The following is a 14,563-nucleotide window of genomic DNA, read 5'->3' on the forward strand; positions in this document are numbered from 1 at the left end:
GTGTGATAATGGTCATTGGATTGTATGTGCAGCCCTGGAGCAGGATGAGGCAGACGTCAAGGCACTGTTCCGTCGATGTCAAGGCCTGGAGGGGCTTGGTCAGCTTGACCAGGCGTTTTGTGATGCACAACGCTGCATCGCTATCGAGCCCAAAAACCGTGCCGCCTTGGAAACTCTGCATAAGCTCAGCACCCAGATCCAAGAGAAGGTTCAAAGTTAGCTTCTATTTTCTGCTATTCTCTGTTTGTTTTTTAAATTTTTTTATTTACTACTTCAAAATTCTGCATAAATTAACTGCAAGCTGTCGTTTCATATTCGATTTGGTCTTCTTCCTATTCATCTCGTTCAACAGTTGCGTCTCCAAGGCACCACCGATGCCAAAGTACAACAGATGTTCGACATCCTCCTCGACGATTCATTAAGAGATAAAGAAAAGAAGGAAAAGGTAAACCGAGTCATTGATTGTGAGAGGGATGGCACAAGCAAAATTTTATTTCTGATGTCTCTCTATCCTTTCACTGGTTTAAGACATTAAACATGTGTTTCAATTGCCATTACTTTGCTGCGGTGGCATGATTGTGCTGCGCATGTTTTTGATTGTTTGTTCCAAATTTAATGTTCAGAAGTAAGGCGGAGGAAGTGAAGGACCACTTCAGATGGGTGTTGCTCATCCTGCACATTTTGTTGGCCGCAGGCTGCACAAAACTTGCTGGTGCTGTCTCGAGATGAGGCAGGTGCCGAAAGGATCTTCCGATGCGATGGTGTTCAGCTCCTGATGCATCTTGCCGTCTCTCCTGATCCCCAGCTTGTGCTGGCTGCACTCCGCACGCTTTCGTCACTCTGCACTGGCCACCATGCAAGGGTAGATCTTCATGTTTCCCCCTTCCTCCCCCCCCCACCCCAACATCCCTGCAATTTATTTTACTTTTCTCTTCTCAAGGGCTGATGTGATACCATGTAGAAGAGAAGTATACGATGTGCACTCTTGGTCATTCCCATTGGAATGAATCAGTGTTTGGTCTTGTCTTTGCCATGACTCTGCCTTGCTATGCGATGGCTGCAGGCTTCTGCAGTTTTACAGATGGTAGGTTTGGACACATTGTGCAAGATGCTCAGCAAGGCAGATGAGCAGCTGGCACTGGCGGGCAGCAACATTCTGCAAGTTGCCTGGGATTCTGTGACTGGTCAGCAGCCTGAAAGCAAAGACGGCGGAGCTGCCCTCGTACCAGGTACACACGGGGAGCTTGTTTTAGTTTTCATGATGCATGTGTGCATGAGGTATGTACAAGCATGAATGTTGGAGCAGTACCTCTTTGTTTCTTCAAGTTTGCTTCCTCTTTTCCTTTCTTTGGCAGATAGCTCTCAGCTTCTGCAGGACCTTGTGGATAACCTTTTGAATATGCTTGTGAATAGCGAGGTGTCTGGACCGGCGCGGGATGGTGCTCTCCACCTGCTGACCCGGAACATTCCACGCAAATCTTTTGCGAATCCCAATAACTCAGCCACGCTGAGGCTCATTGATCTTGGTAAGACCTTCGGTACAACGTCCGGCTCATTTGCCATGTGTGCAACCCTCCGTTGTTGTCGGTGGTGGTTTATATCTGCGTGTATCGTTGCACAGGTTACACCTGTGTTTTTGCATGCGAGCAACAGGTAAGATAACACATGGTGAATATATGACGGATGAGAGTCAAAGTTTTATACTTTTGCTCGCATCCATTGGACTGCCGCAAGCTTGCATCGACTGTGATATTGTTTTTACCTTCTTTTTTTTTCATAACGATACAAGTCGAGGCTCATCTCAGAGCGAAACAGCATCGGATGAGGGGTTTTTGACCGATATGGGGCAGAAGGTGAGAAGCGGACAGTTGATGGCCATATAAACATGACCTGTAAGAAAAGGTTGGGTATGGCCAGGAGGTGAGAGGGATTAAAATATTAATGCATGGAGATGGGAGATGACATGAAACGGTGGGTGAGCTACATCGTTGAAGCAGTGGAGGGAAGAAATTGACTGAACAGCTACAGGGAAGCAATTTCATGTGTGGGAAAAGAGAGCGACAAAGGAATGCAGATTATTAAGAAGTCTGGACTATGAAAGGATGACAAGTACTTAAGAGGCGGTTACTACTTCTGCCACTGAATGTGGACGGAGATTATGTTTCACCCCTGTCTGTTGGGTGGTCACTAGACTACCCTGAGTCTCAGGTTTTCCGTCTGTCTGTATGTCCGTCTGTTTGTTTGTATGTAATGGACGGCTCTGGAGGCCAGAGGATTCGACCGATTTTGATGAAACTTGACTGGTCAGTTCATACCAGGATGTAGTTGTATGATTTTGAGCACCGTTGTTATGGACGCCACCCTTGCCAAGCAACGGGACTTTGAAATTTTTTGGAAAAATCCGAAAATTTTTTTTTTTTTTAATAAAAAAATCGGCGTCCGCCATTTTACGCGCACTATAATCAACCTCTTTGTCAAAAATTTTCAGCCCGATCCGTCAAAAATTGTATGACTGGTATGCAATTATATAGCGACCACCCATGTCGCCTACCGGCTTGTCTGTCTGTCTGTGAGAAAGATATCTCAAAAAGTTGTGGACGGATTTGGACGACATTTGGTGGACAGGTTGGATGTGTGACGAGGGCAAATTGATTCGATTTTGTTGAACATCCGGATACAATAATTTTTAACCCATTCTTCACTATTGAGAGATGGGGCCAAAAACAACATACAGCATGATATTTCAAAAAGTTCTGGACGAGTTGTGACAAAACTAGCTGGATCAGTTGGTTCGGTGCCAAGAACAAGCCGATTAGATTTTTGGTTCAGGTCCGGATCCAGATCTGGACTATCTGAGTGTCGTGTACTCCACCGAGTGCTGTTCTCGTATGTTACATGTAAAATGGTGGAAGGTTTTGGGGGGAAAAGGATAGAAGAAAGGTGGGAAAAAGAAAAGGATGACGAAGTTTGGTGTCTGTTGGAGTTGGGGAAGTCTGAATTGTTTTGACATGTGGCAGTTGGAGGATACAGAAACAAACTCTGAGGAAGGAAAGACTGGAAATTTGCAAAGAGGTGGGTTTGCGGGGGAGTTAATGGGGGAAGAAAAGATCATGGTTTGGGATTGGGGATGATCTGAGATGCGGGAGAACAGCTATTTTGAATACCTGGAGGGAAGAATGAGATCGAAGAGAGTGTGGAATTTGGTTCCACATTTGGGGAAAAGGAGGAATGTATGAGTGGAGTTGAGCAGATATCTTGGATTTAGGTAGTTTTTACCAGAAGGGGGTTGCAGGCAGACCGCGTTCTTCATGTGGAAACCTTGGGGGTATGGGTAGAGGGTGCAGAGCACGGAGAGAGCAGAGGGTACAACACCAGAAAGACGGAGAGAGACCACTGGCCTGTTTGCGATGTTCAATTAGTGATCGGCCCAGAGACTCGGCTTCATCATAGGGGATTCCAATGATCTTGAAGGCCTTGGTTTCCATGCTATCACGCTGAGCAAGGTGTGAGGCTGGGGTGCCAGCCCAGAGGAGAGGGCAGTACTTCATGAAGCTGCCGATGATGGCCGTGTAGGTGGATGGCACCTTGTTAAGTCTGTTCAGATGTGCCAACAAAAGACTTTGCACGATGGAGGATGCCCAGTCGGTTACTACTGGCTTTGCAGGCCAATTTATAGTTGTGGTTTGTCCAAGAAAGATAATCGATGATAGTTTGGCTCAAATTTTTGAGTGACCAAACATCTTCAAGAGGGACTTTAAGAAAGTAGATGGGAAATCGCCAGACAGTCTTTTTGGAGGGAGGGAGTGTTAGTGTGAGATTTGTCAGTGTTGAAAGACTTATTCCAAGTGTTTGACAACCCCGTGATTGTATCAAGGTCTTCAGACAAAGAAGAGACTGATGTACGAAGTCCGTCTAAAAAGTAACGGGACTGACTTCACAGAAATTTTTATTCCAAAAAAGATATTGAAATCACAGCTTGTCCCCTTCAAAACAGTTTCCCTCCAGTCTCACACACTTGTCCATCCTCTTCTTCCACGCTTCGATGCACCCCCGGAAGGTTTCTTCTGGAATCCTCCGGAGCTCCGTCGTCACGGCCCTTTTGATGGCCTCCACATCAGGAAATCAGGTCCCCTTGATCACCCCCTTGAGCTTTGGGAATAGGAAAAAAATCACAAGGAGCCAAGTCTGGCGAATACGGGTGTTGCTCCAGAGTTGGCACGTTCCTCTCCGCCAGAAACTGTCGGATGTTCAGGGCTCTGTGAGCAGGGGCGTTGTCATGGTGGAGCACCCAGGCGTTGTTCTCCCACAGATCCCTCCTCTTCTCCCAGACTAATCTCATGAGGTGCCGGAGGATCTCCTTGTACACGTATTGATTCACTGTTTGACCCTGTGGTAGAAAGTCGAAGTGGACAACGCCCTTGATGTCAAAAAACGCGATGAGCATCACCTTGACCTTCGACTTCGACATCCTTGCTTTCTTTGGTCTTGGTGATGCCGGACTTTTCCACTGACGACTCTGCCGTTTGATCTCGGGATCGTATTCGAATATCCACGATTCATCGCCAGTAACGACTCGCCCGATCAGGTCTGGATCGTCCTCGAGGCGCTCGATAATGACTTGACAGACAGTGACTCTTTGCTGTTTCTGGTCCTCGGACAACAGCTTGGGGACCATCTTTGCACACACCTTGCGCATTTCAAGATTTTCAGTGATGATGCTCCAGACAGTGTCCTTGTTGATGGAAAGTTCCTCAGCAATCATCCGCACCGTGAGTCGACGATCTGCGCGTACCATCTGCTTCGCACGCTCGATGTTGTCCGCCGTTCTGCTCGTTGAAAGTCTTCCAGACCGTGGATCGTCTTCAACCTCTTCCCATCCCTCTTTGAACCTCTTGTGCCATTCAAATGCACGTGTACATTACATCGTTTCTTCCCCGTGGACTTGCTGCAGAATTGCGAAGGATTCGGAAAGTGTTTTGCCAAGCTTGGCAAGAAACTTCAGATTGGCTCTCTGTTCACGACTCATAGCGCGACGATTCAGACTCGACAACGTGTAAAGCACGGAGTGGCGACCCGTCCAGGATTGTGCCCAATAGCCAAGGAGACTGCTCAAGCAGCATCAACGCTGTGCACAGAGTATGGTCCCAATCTCTTCCTCCTCCTCCTCCTCCTCCTTGACGGATGCTCAAAGCATTCATCAGCAGGGATGCACGTCTGCGTGCTTTGCAGAATGTCATCCATGTGTGTTTTTTATGGTGCCAACCACCCGTCTCCGTCACCTTGTTCGATAATTATTTTACCCTTTCTTTCCCCCCCCCCCACCCCATCGCTGATGCTGCTTTACAGGATTAAAGAACATTCTTCAGGTGTTGGGAACGGTTCCAGAGCTATCCGATGCCCTGCCTCTGACAGACGACACTCGTATGACAGCTTCTGTCTTAACGAGCAAACTCTATGACGATCTCCGCTGTGACTCTGAACGCGAGAACTTTAGCAAGATTTGTGAAGAATACATCACGTGTGTTTCCACTCATTTCTCGACTTTTATTGTTTTTTGGTGGTCATTTTATTTAATTATCCATATCGGTACGGGTTTCGGTGCAAGTATGGACGGGGTTCACGGGGTGGTCGCCGGACCAACCGCTCACCCTCTGACCCTGAGGCCACAGATAATTCCACGGCTTGATGGGTCGTTAAGCAAATTGCAGATGCCAGTTGAGGTAATTAAATCAAGCAGGGTCTTCATAGCCTTTGTCGCGTTACCTCACTTATTGATTTAACCACTTTAACTGGGGAACTGTGCCCTCAACGCCCACCCGTCTACTTATTATGGCTGAGCGAACCGTGGGGTGGACATTGGCTTAAACCGGTGCAGCAAATCAGTGGGGTATAACGTCCCGTCTATTTCTAAAGCACACACTATGCCAGACCAATCAATGAAGGAAAGACAATTATGTGGGTGTGGTTGTGGTGTTGGTATGGTTCATGCCATGGAAAGGTGCAGGGTGGGAAAAGGATTTGAATGGGTTTGAGGATGACAGGGAATGTTACGGATGAATGGATGGAGAGTTAAACCGAGGAGAGGAGGGTTTCTAGTGGTGTTTGGATCTGGAGAGGGTGAGGGCTGAATTTGGGGGCGGGATGGGTTGGAGGGGTATGGTAGGTAGTGTCTTGGGAGCAAAAGGGTGGGGGATTGGTGATGGATTGAAAGTTGGAAAGTTAGATGGAAGCTAAGTGGATGTTGGGAATTACATGAAGCGGAAGACCTCGCTAAACCCACACAACGCATGTTCCCCCCATCCCCTGTACAAAAGGGAGGGCCTTGTTTAAGCACATATACTAATGAAACAACTAACTTTGGATTCCCGATATGTTGAATGCAACTTCATGTGGTCGGTTTTCCATAACCGTAACAATATTTATGTTTCCACCACAGTGAAATGTGCTGTCCATTGTTCGGCGACTCATCTTGTCCCGATTCATTTGGACCGATCGATGTGTGTGCGAGCAGGAATCTGCAGAATCTCCCCGCAAATTCCAGTGGGAATCTACATGCCATCCATGTCATCTCCGGTCTGCTTCAGGGACCCTTCGATGTCGGAAACCGTCTGCTGAACCTCAACGGTGTGATGCAGAACATGATTACGTTGTCTGCCTCGGAGAAGGAGCTTGAGCAGATCGTAGCTGTGGAAGCGCTAATTTTGGCTGCGGCAAAGGCCAGTCATGCCAATTTCATCACAACGAACGGCGTCTCTTTGCTCAAGGATATATACAAGGGAGCACGGAGTGAGGCCGTCATGATCCGAGCCCTCGTGGTATGAAGAATGCATCCCGGCACGATAAACGCATACCGTGGCTAAAGATAACATCAGACTTGCTATTTGATGACAATGCTTACATTGTTGGAATACAGGGTTGACTTTAGCGTTTTATCATTAATTATGTCAGGAGTCTCATTTGCTGGCCATGCGAGTCCAGCCGGTGAACTTCTGAACGGAATCAATGTCGTTGAATAAATTTCCATTCACTTTGGGGGTAACATGACATCACAGCCACAGCCATTCCCAAACACCCAGGACTTTTAAGGAAATTTTGTGGCCGACAGAGATTTATCACTGTGTGAAGCATGCTGTGCCTATAGTCTCACATAAGACAGAGATAAAGATAACTCGGGTAAATAGAAATGGACACAGAAGTGCAAATTGAAGAATTTGGCACGGACATTGCTGTCCAACTCGACTGTTTAGCTTGTTATTTGATGCAACATTAAATTATTACCTCCGCCACCGAAGGTGAAGGAGATTATCTTTTCACACCTGTCTGTCCGTCTGTCTGTGTACAAGTAATCTCAAAATGTTGTGGACGGATCCGGATGAAACTTGGTGGACAGGTTGGGTGTGTGAAATGGACGAAATGATGACATTTTGATGAAGATCCAGATCCGACTGCGAGAATTTTTAAAGTCATTCTTCACCATTGAGAGATCGGGCCAAAAACGATATATAGCACGATATTTCAAAAAGTTTTCGACGGATCTGGACGAAACTTGGTGGACACGCTGGGTTTGTGACAAGGATGAATTGATTTGATTTTGGTGAATATCCGAATCCTTATCTGCATACGAGAGTTATTTAACTTTTAACGTGATTCTTCACCATTGAGAGATTGGACCAAAAATAGCTTGAGATTTCAAAAACGTAATGGGCTCGATATGTTCTCTTGGATCAGGCATTGCGTGGTGGAGGAATGCGCTCTTCCGAGTGCCATTCTAGTATTTCAATATGGATCTTGTAGTGCAATGCAAATTTCAGCATTGATCTTTGTTGTATTTTTAACTCTGGGGTTATATGCACGAACCTTAAATTAAAGTGAGCTAAGGCTCACATGCTGAAACTTGTAAACATCACATGCAGCACCAGCACATGAGGAGACATCAGAGTAATTTTACATGGATTATATACAAGGACAATAGGAGACATCTGGGTAACTTTACATGGATTATATACAAGGACAATAGGAGACATCTGGGTAACTTTACATGGATTATATACAAGGACAATAGGAGACATCTGTGTAACTTTACATGGATTATATACAAGGACAATAGGAGACATCTGGGTAAATTTACATGGATTATATCAAGGACAATAGGAGACATCAGAGTAATTTTACATGGATTATATACAAGGACAATAGGAGACATCTGGGTAACTTTACATGGATTATATCAAGGACAATAGGAGACATCAGAGTAATTTTACATGGATTATATACAAGGACAACAGGAGACATCTGGGTAACTTTACATGGATTATATCAAGGACAATAGGAGACATCAGAGTAATTTTACATGGATTATATACAAGGACAATAGGAGACATCTGGGTAACTTTACATGGATTATATACAAGGACAATAGGAGACATCTGGGTAACTTTACATGGATTATATCAAGGACAATAGGAGACATCAGAGTAATTTTACATGGATTATATACAAGGACAATAGGAGACATCTGGGTAACTTTACATGGGTTATATACAAGGACAATAGGAGACATCTGGGTAACTTTACATGGATTATATACAAGGACAATAGGAGACATCAGAGTAATTTTACATGGATTATATACAAGGACAATAGGAGACATCAGTGTAATTTTAGATGGATTATATACATGGACAAGAGGAGACATCTGGGTAATTTTAGATGGATTATATACATGGACAAGAGGAGACATCTGGGTAATTTCAGATGGATTATATACATGGACAAGAGGAGACATCTGGGTAATTTTACATGGATTATATACAAGGACAATAGGAGACATCTGGTTAATTTTACATGGATTATATCAAGGACAATAGGAGACATCAGAGTAATTTTACATGGATTATATACAAGGACAATAGACATCTGGGTAACTTTACATGGGTTATATACAAGGACAATAGGAGACATCTGGGTAACTTTACATGGATTATATACAAGGACAATAGGAGACATCTGGGTAACTTTACATGGATTATATACAAGGACAATAGGAGACATCTGGGTAACTTTACATGGATTATATACAAGGACAATAGGAGACATCAGAGTAATTTTACAAGGACAATAGGAGACATCTGGGTAACTTTACATGGATTATATACAAGGACAATAGGAGACATCTGGGTAACTTTACATGGATTATATACAAGGACAATAGGAGACATCAGAGTAATTTTACATGGATTATATACAAGGACAATAGGAGACATCTGGGTAACTTTACATGGATTATATACAAGGACAATAGGAGACATCTGGGTAACTTTACATGGATTATATACAAGGACAATAGGAGACATCAGAGTAATTTTACAAGGACAATAGGAGACATCTGGGTAACTTTACATGGATTATATACAAGGACAATAGGAGACATCTGGGTAACTTTACATGGATTATATACAAGGACAATAGGAGACATCAGAGTAATTTTACATGGATTATATACAAGGACAATAGGAGACATCTGGGTAACTTTACATGGATTATATACAAGGACAATAGGAGACATCTGGGTAACTTTACATGGATTATATCAAGGACAATAGGAGACATCAGAGTAATTTTACATGGATTATATACAACGACAATAGGAGACATCTGGGTAACTTTACATGGATTATATACAAGGACAATAGGAGACATCTGGGTAACTTTACATGGATTATGCACAAGGACAATAGGAGACATCTGGTTAACTTTACATGGATTATATACAAGGACAATAGGAGACATCTGTGTAACTTTACATGGATTATATACAAGGACAATATGAGACATCTGGGTAACTTTACATGGATTATATCAAGGACAATAGGAGACATCAGAGTAATTTTACATGGATTATATACAAGGACAATAGGAGACATCTGGGTAATTTTATATGGATTATATACAAGGACAACAAGAGACATCTGGGTAATTTTACATGGATTATATACAAGGACAATAGGAGACATCTGGGTAACTTTACATGGATTATATACAAGGACAATAGGAGACATCTGGGTAATTTTACATGGATTATATACAAGGACAATAGGAGACATCTGGGTAACTTTACATGGATTATATACAAGGACAATAGGAGACATCTGGGTAACTTTACATGGATTATATACAAGGACAATAGGAGACATCTGGGTAACTTTACATGGATTATATACAAGGACAATAGGAGACATCTGGGTAACTTTACATGGATTATATACAAGGACAATAGGAGACATCAGAGTAATTTTACAAGGACAATAGGAGACATCTGGGTAACTTTACATGGATTATATACAAGGACAATAGGAGACATCTGGGTAACTTTACATGGATTATATACAAGGACAATAGGAGACATCTGGGTAATTTTACATGGATTATATACAAGGACAATAGGAGACATCTGGGTAACTTTACATGGATTATATACAAGGACAATAGGAGACATCTGGGTAATTTTACATGGATTATATACAAGGACAATAGGAGACATCTGGGTAACTTTACATGGATTATATACAAGGACAATAGGAGACATCTGGGTAACTTTACATGGATTATATACAAGGACAATAGGAGACATCTGGGTAACTTTACATGGATTATATACAAGGACAATAGGAGACATCTGGGTAACTTTACATGGATTATATACAAGGACAATAGGAGACATCTGGGTAACTTTACATGGATTATATACAAGGACAATAGGAGACATCAGAGTAATTTTACAAGGACAATAGGAGACATCTGGGTAACTTTACATGGATTATATACAAGGACAATAGGAGACATCTGGGTAACTTTACATGGATTATATACAAGGACAATAGGAGACATCAGAGTAATTTTACATGGATTATATACAAGGACAATAGGAGACATCTGGGTAACTTTACATGGATTATATACAAGGACAATAGGAGACATCTGGGTAACTTTACATGGATTATATCAAGGACAATAGGAGACATCAGAGTAATTTTACATGGATTATATACAACGACAATAGGAGACATCTGGGTAACTTTACATGGATTATATACAAGGACAATAGGAGACATCTGGGTAACTTTACATGGATTATGCACAAGGACAATAGGAGACATCTGGTTAACTTTACATGGATTATATACAAGGACAATAGGAGACATCTGTGTAACTTTACATGGATTATATACAAGGACAATAGGAGACATCTGGGTAACTTTACATGGATTATATCAAGGACAATAGGAGACATCAGAGTAATTTTACATGGATTATATACAAGGACAATAGGAGACATCTGGGTAATTTTATATGGATGATATACAAGGACAACAAGAGACATCTGGGTAATTTTACATGGATTATATACAAGGACAATAGGAGACATCTGGGTAACTTTACATGGATTATATACAAGGACAATAGGAGACATCTGGGTAACTTTACATGGATTATATACAAGGACAATAGGAGACATCTGGGTAACTTTACATGGATTATATACAAGGACAATAGGAGACATCTGGGTAACTTTACATGGATTATATACAAGGACAATAGGAGACATCTGGGTAACTTTACATGGATTATATACAAGGACAATAGGAGACATCTGGGTAACTTTACATGGATTATATACAAGGACAATAGGAGACATCAGAGTAATTTTACAAGGACAATAGGAGACATCTGGGTAACTTTACATGGATTATATACAAGGACAATAGGAGACATCTGGGTAACTTTACATGGATTATATACAAGGACAATAGGAGACATCTGGGTAACTTTACATGGATTATATACAAGGACAATAGGAGACATCTGGGTAACTTTACATGGATTATATACAAGGACAATAGGAGACATCTGGGTAATTTTACATGGATTATATACAAGGACAATAGGAGACATCTGGGTAACTTTACATGGATTATATACAAGGACAATAGGAGACATCTGGGTAACTTTACATGGATTATATACAAGGACAATAGGAGACATCTGGGTAACTTTACATGGATTATATACAAGGACAATAGGAGACATCTGGGTAACTTTACATGGATTATATACAAGGACAATAGGAGACATCAGAGTAATTTTACAAGGACAATAGGAGACATCTGGGTAACTTTACATGGATTATATACAAGGACAATAGGAGACATCTGGGTAACTTTACATGGATTATATACAAGGACAATAGGAGACATCAGAGTAATTTTACATGGATTATATACAAGGACAATAGGAGACATCTGGGTAACTTTACATGGATTATATACGGTACAAGGACAATAGGAGACATCTGGGTAACTTTACATGGATTATATCAAGGACAATAGGAGACATCAGAGTAATTTTACATGGATTATATACAACGACAATAGGAGACATCTGGGTAACTTTACATGGATTATATACAAGGACAATAGGAGACATCTGGGTAACTTTACATGGATTATGCACAAGGACAATAGGAGACATCTGGTTAACTTTACATGGATTATATACAAGGACAATAGGAGACATCTGTGTAACTTTACATGGATTATATACAAGGACAATAGGAGACATCTGGGTAACTTTACATGGATTATATCAAGGACAATAGGAGACATCAGAGTAATTTTACATGGATTATATACAAGGACAATAGGAGACATCTGGGTAATTTTATATGGATTATATACAAGGACAACAAGAGACATCTGGGTAATTTTACATGGATTATATACAAGGACAATAGGAGACATCTGGGTAACTTTACATGGATTATATACAAGGACAATAGGAGACATCTGGGTAATTTTACATGGATTATATAGAGGGACAACAAGAGACATCTGGGTAATTTTACATGGATTATATACAAGGACAACAAGAGAAATCTGGGTAATTTTACATGGATTATATACAAGGACAACAAGAGACATCTGGGTAATTTTATATGGATTATATACAAGGACAATAGGAGACATCAGTGTAATTTTAGATGGATTATATACATGGACAAGAGGAGACATCTGGGTAATTTTACATGGATTATATACAAGGACAATAGGAGACATCTGGGTAATTTTACATGGATTATATACAAGGACAATAGGAGACATCAGGGCAATTTTACATGGATTATATACAAGGACAATAGGAGACATCTGGGTAACTTTACATGGATTATATACAAGGACAAGCGGAAACATCTGGGTAATTTTACATGGATTATATACAAGGACAATAGGAGACATCTGGGTAATTTTACATGGATTATATACAAGGACAATAGGAGACATCAGGGCAATTTTACATGGATTATATACAAGGACAATAGGAGACATCTGGGTAATTTTACATGGATTATATACAAGGACAATAGGAGACATCAGGGCAATTTTACATGGATTATATACAAGGACAATAGGAGACATCTGGGTAATTTTACATGGATTATATACATGGACAAGAGGAGACATCTGGGTAATTTTACATGGATTATATACAAGGACAATAGGAGACATCAGAGTAATTTTATATGGATTATATACAAGGACAATAGGAGACATCTGGGTAATTTTTCATGGATTATATACAAGGACAACAAGAGACATCTGGGTAATTTTACATGGATTATATACAAGGACAATAGGAGACATCAGGGCAATTTTACATGGATTATATACAAGGACAATAGGAGACATCTGGGTAATTTTACATGGATTATATAGAGGGACAACAAGAGACATCTGGGTAATTTTACATGGATTATATACAAGGACAACAAGAGAAATCTGGGTAATTTTATATGGATTATATACAAGGACAATAGGAGACATCAGTGTAATTTTAGATGGATTATATACATGGACAAGAGGAGACATCTGGGTAATTTTACATGGATTATATACAAGGACAATAGGAGACATCTGGGTAATTTTACATGGATTATATACAAGGACAATAGGAGACATCAGGGCAATTTTACATGGATTATATACAAGGACAATAGGAGACATCTGGGTAACTTTACATGGATTATATACAAGGACAAGCGGAAACATCTGGGTAATTTTACATGGATTATATACAAGGACAATAGGAGACATCTGGGTAATTTTACATGGATTATATACAAGGACAATAGGAGACATCAGGGCAATTTTACATGGATTATATACAAGGACAATAGGAGACATCTGGGTAATTTTACATGGATTATATACATGGACAAGAGGAGACATCTGGGTAATTTTTCATGGATTATATACAAGGACAACAAGAGACATCTGGGTAATTTTACATGGATTATATACAAGGACAATAGGAGACATCTGGGTAACTTTACATGGATTATATACAAGGACAAGCGGAAACATCTGGGTAATTTTACATGGATTATATACAAGGACAATAGGAGACATCTGGGTAACTTTACATGGATTATATACAAGGACAATAGGAGACATCTGGGTAATTTTACATGGATTATATACAAGGACAAGCGGAAACATCTGGGTAATTT

The 14,563-nt window shown here is 41.1% G+C and overlaps 1 protein-coding gene across 7 annotated transcripts in view; it reads left to right on the forward strand.

Annotated features, from left to right (window-relative positions):
* The window catches only part of LOC147020966 (protein unc-45 homolog B-like), a 50,531-nt gene that overhangs the window by 13,777 nt on the left and 22,191 nt on the right, over positions 1 to 14,563 (forward strand). For 4 of the 7 annotated variants that reach the window (XM_085890713.1, XM_085890712.1, XM_085890718.1 and 1 more), the window contains 7 exons: positions 33 to 215; positions 353 to 445; positions 695 to 862; positions 1,064 to 1,229; positions 1,356 to 1,526; positions 5,347 to 5,518; positions 6,512 to 6,815. In XM_085890713.1, the coding sequence (XP_085746839.1) occupies positions 33 to 215; positions 353 to 445; positions 695 to 862; positions 1,064 to 1,229; positions 1,356 to 1,526; positions 5,347 to 5,518; positions 6,512 to 6,815 (1,257 nt within the window). The remainder of the gene's footprint in view (positions 1 to 32; positions 216 to 352; positions 446 to 694; positions 863 to 1,063; positions 1,230 to 1,355; positions 1,527 to 5,346; positions 5,519 to 6,511; positions 6,816 to 14,563) is intronic. The other 3 variants (XM_085890716.1, XM_085890715.1, XM_085890717.1) reach the window with 1 other exon arrangement.

Source organism: Eptatretus burgeri, chromosome 8 (genome assembly GCF_056783735.1).
Source record: "Eptatretus burgeri isolate ZD-2024b chromosome 8, Ebu_testis_v1, whole genome shotgun sequence".
Taxonomy (NCBI): Eukaryota; Metazoa; Chordata; class Myxini; order Myxiniformes; family Myxinidae; genus Eptatretus; species Eptatretus burgeri.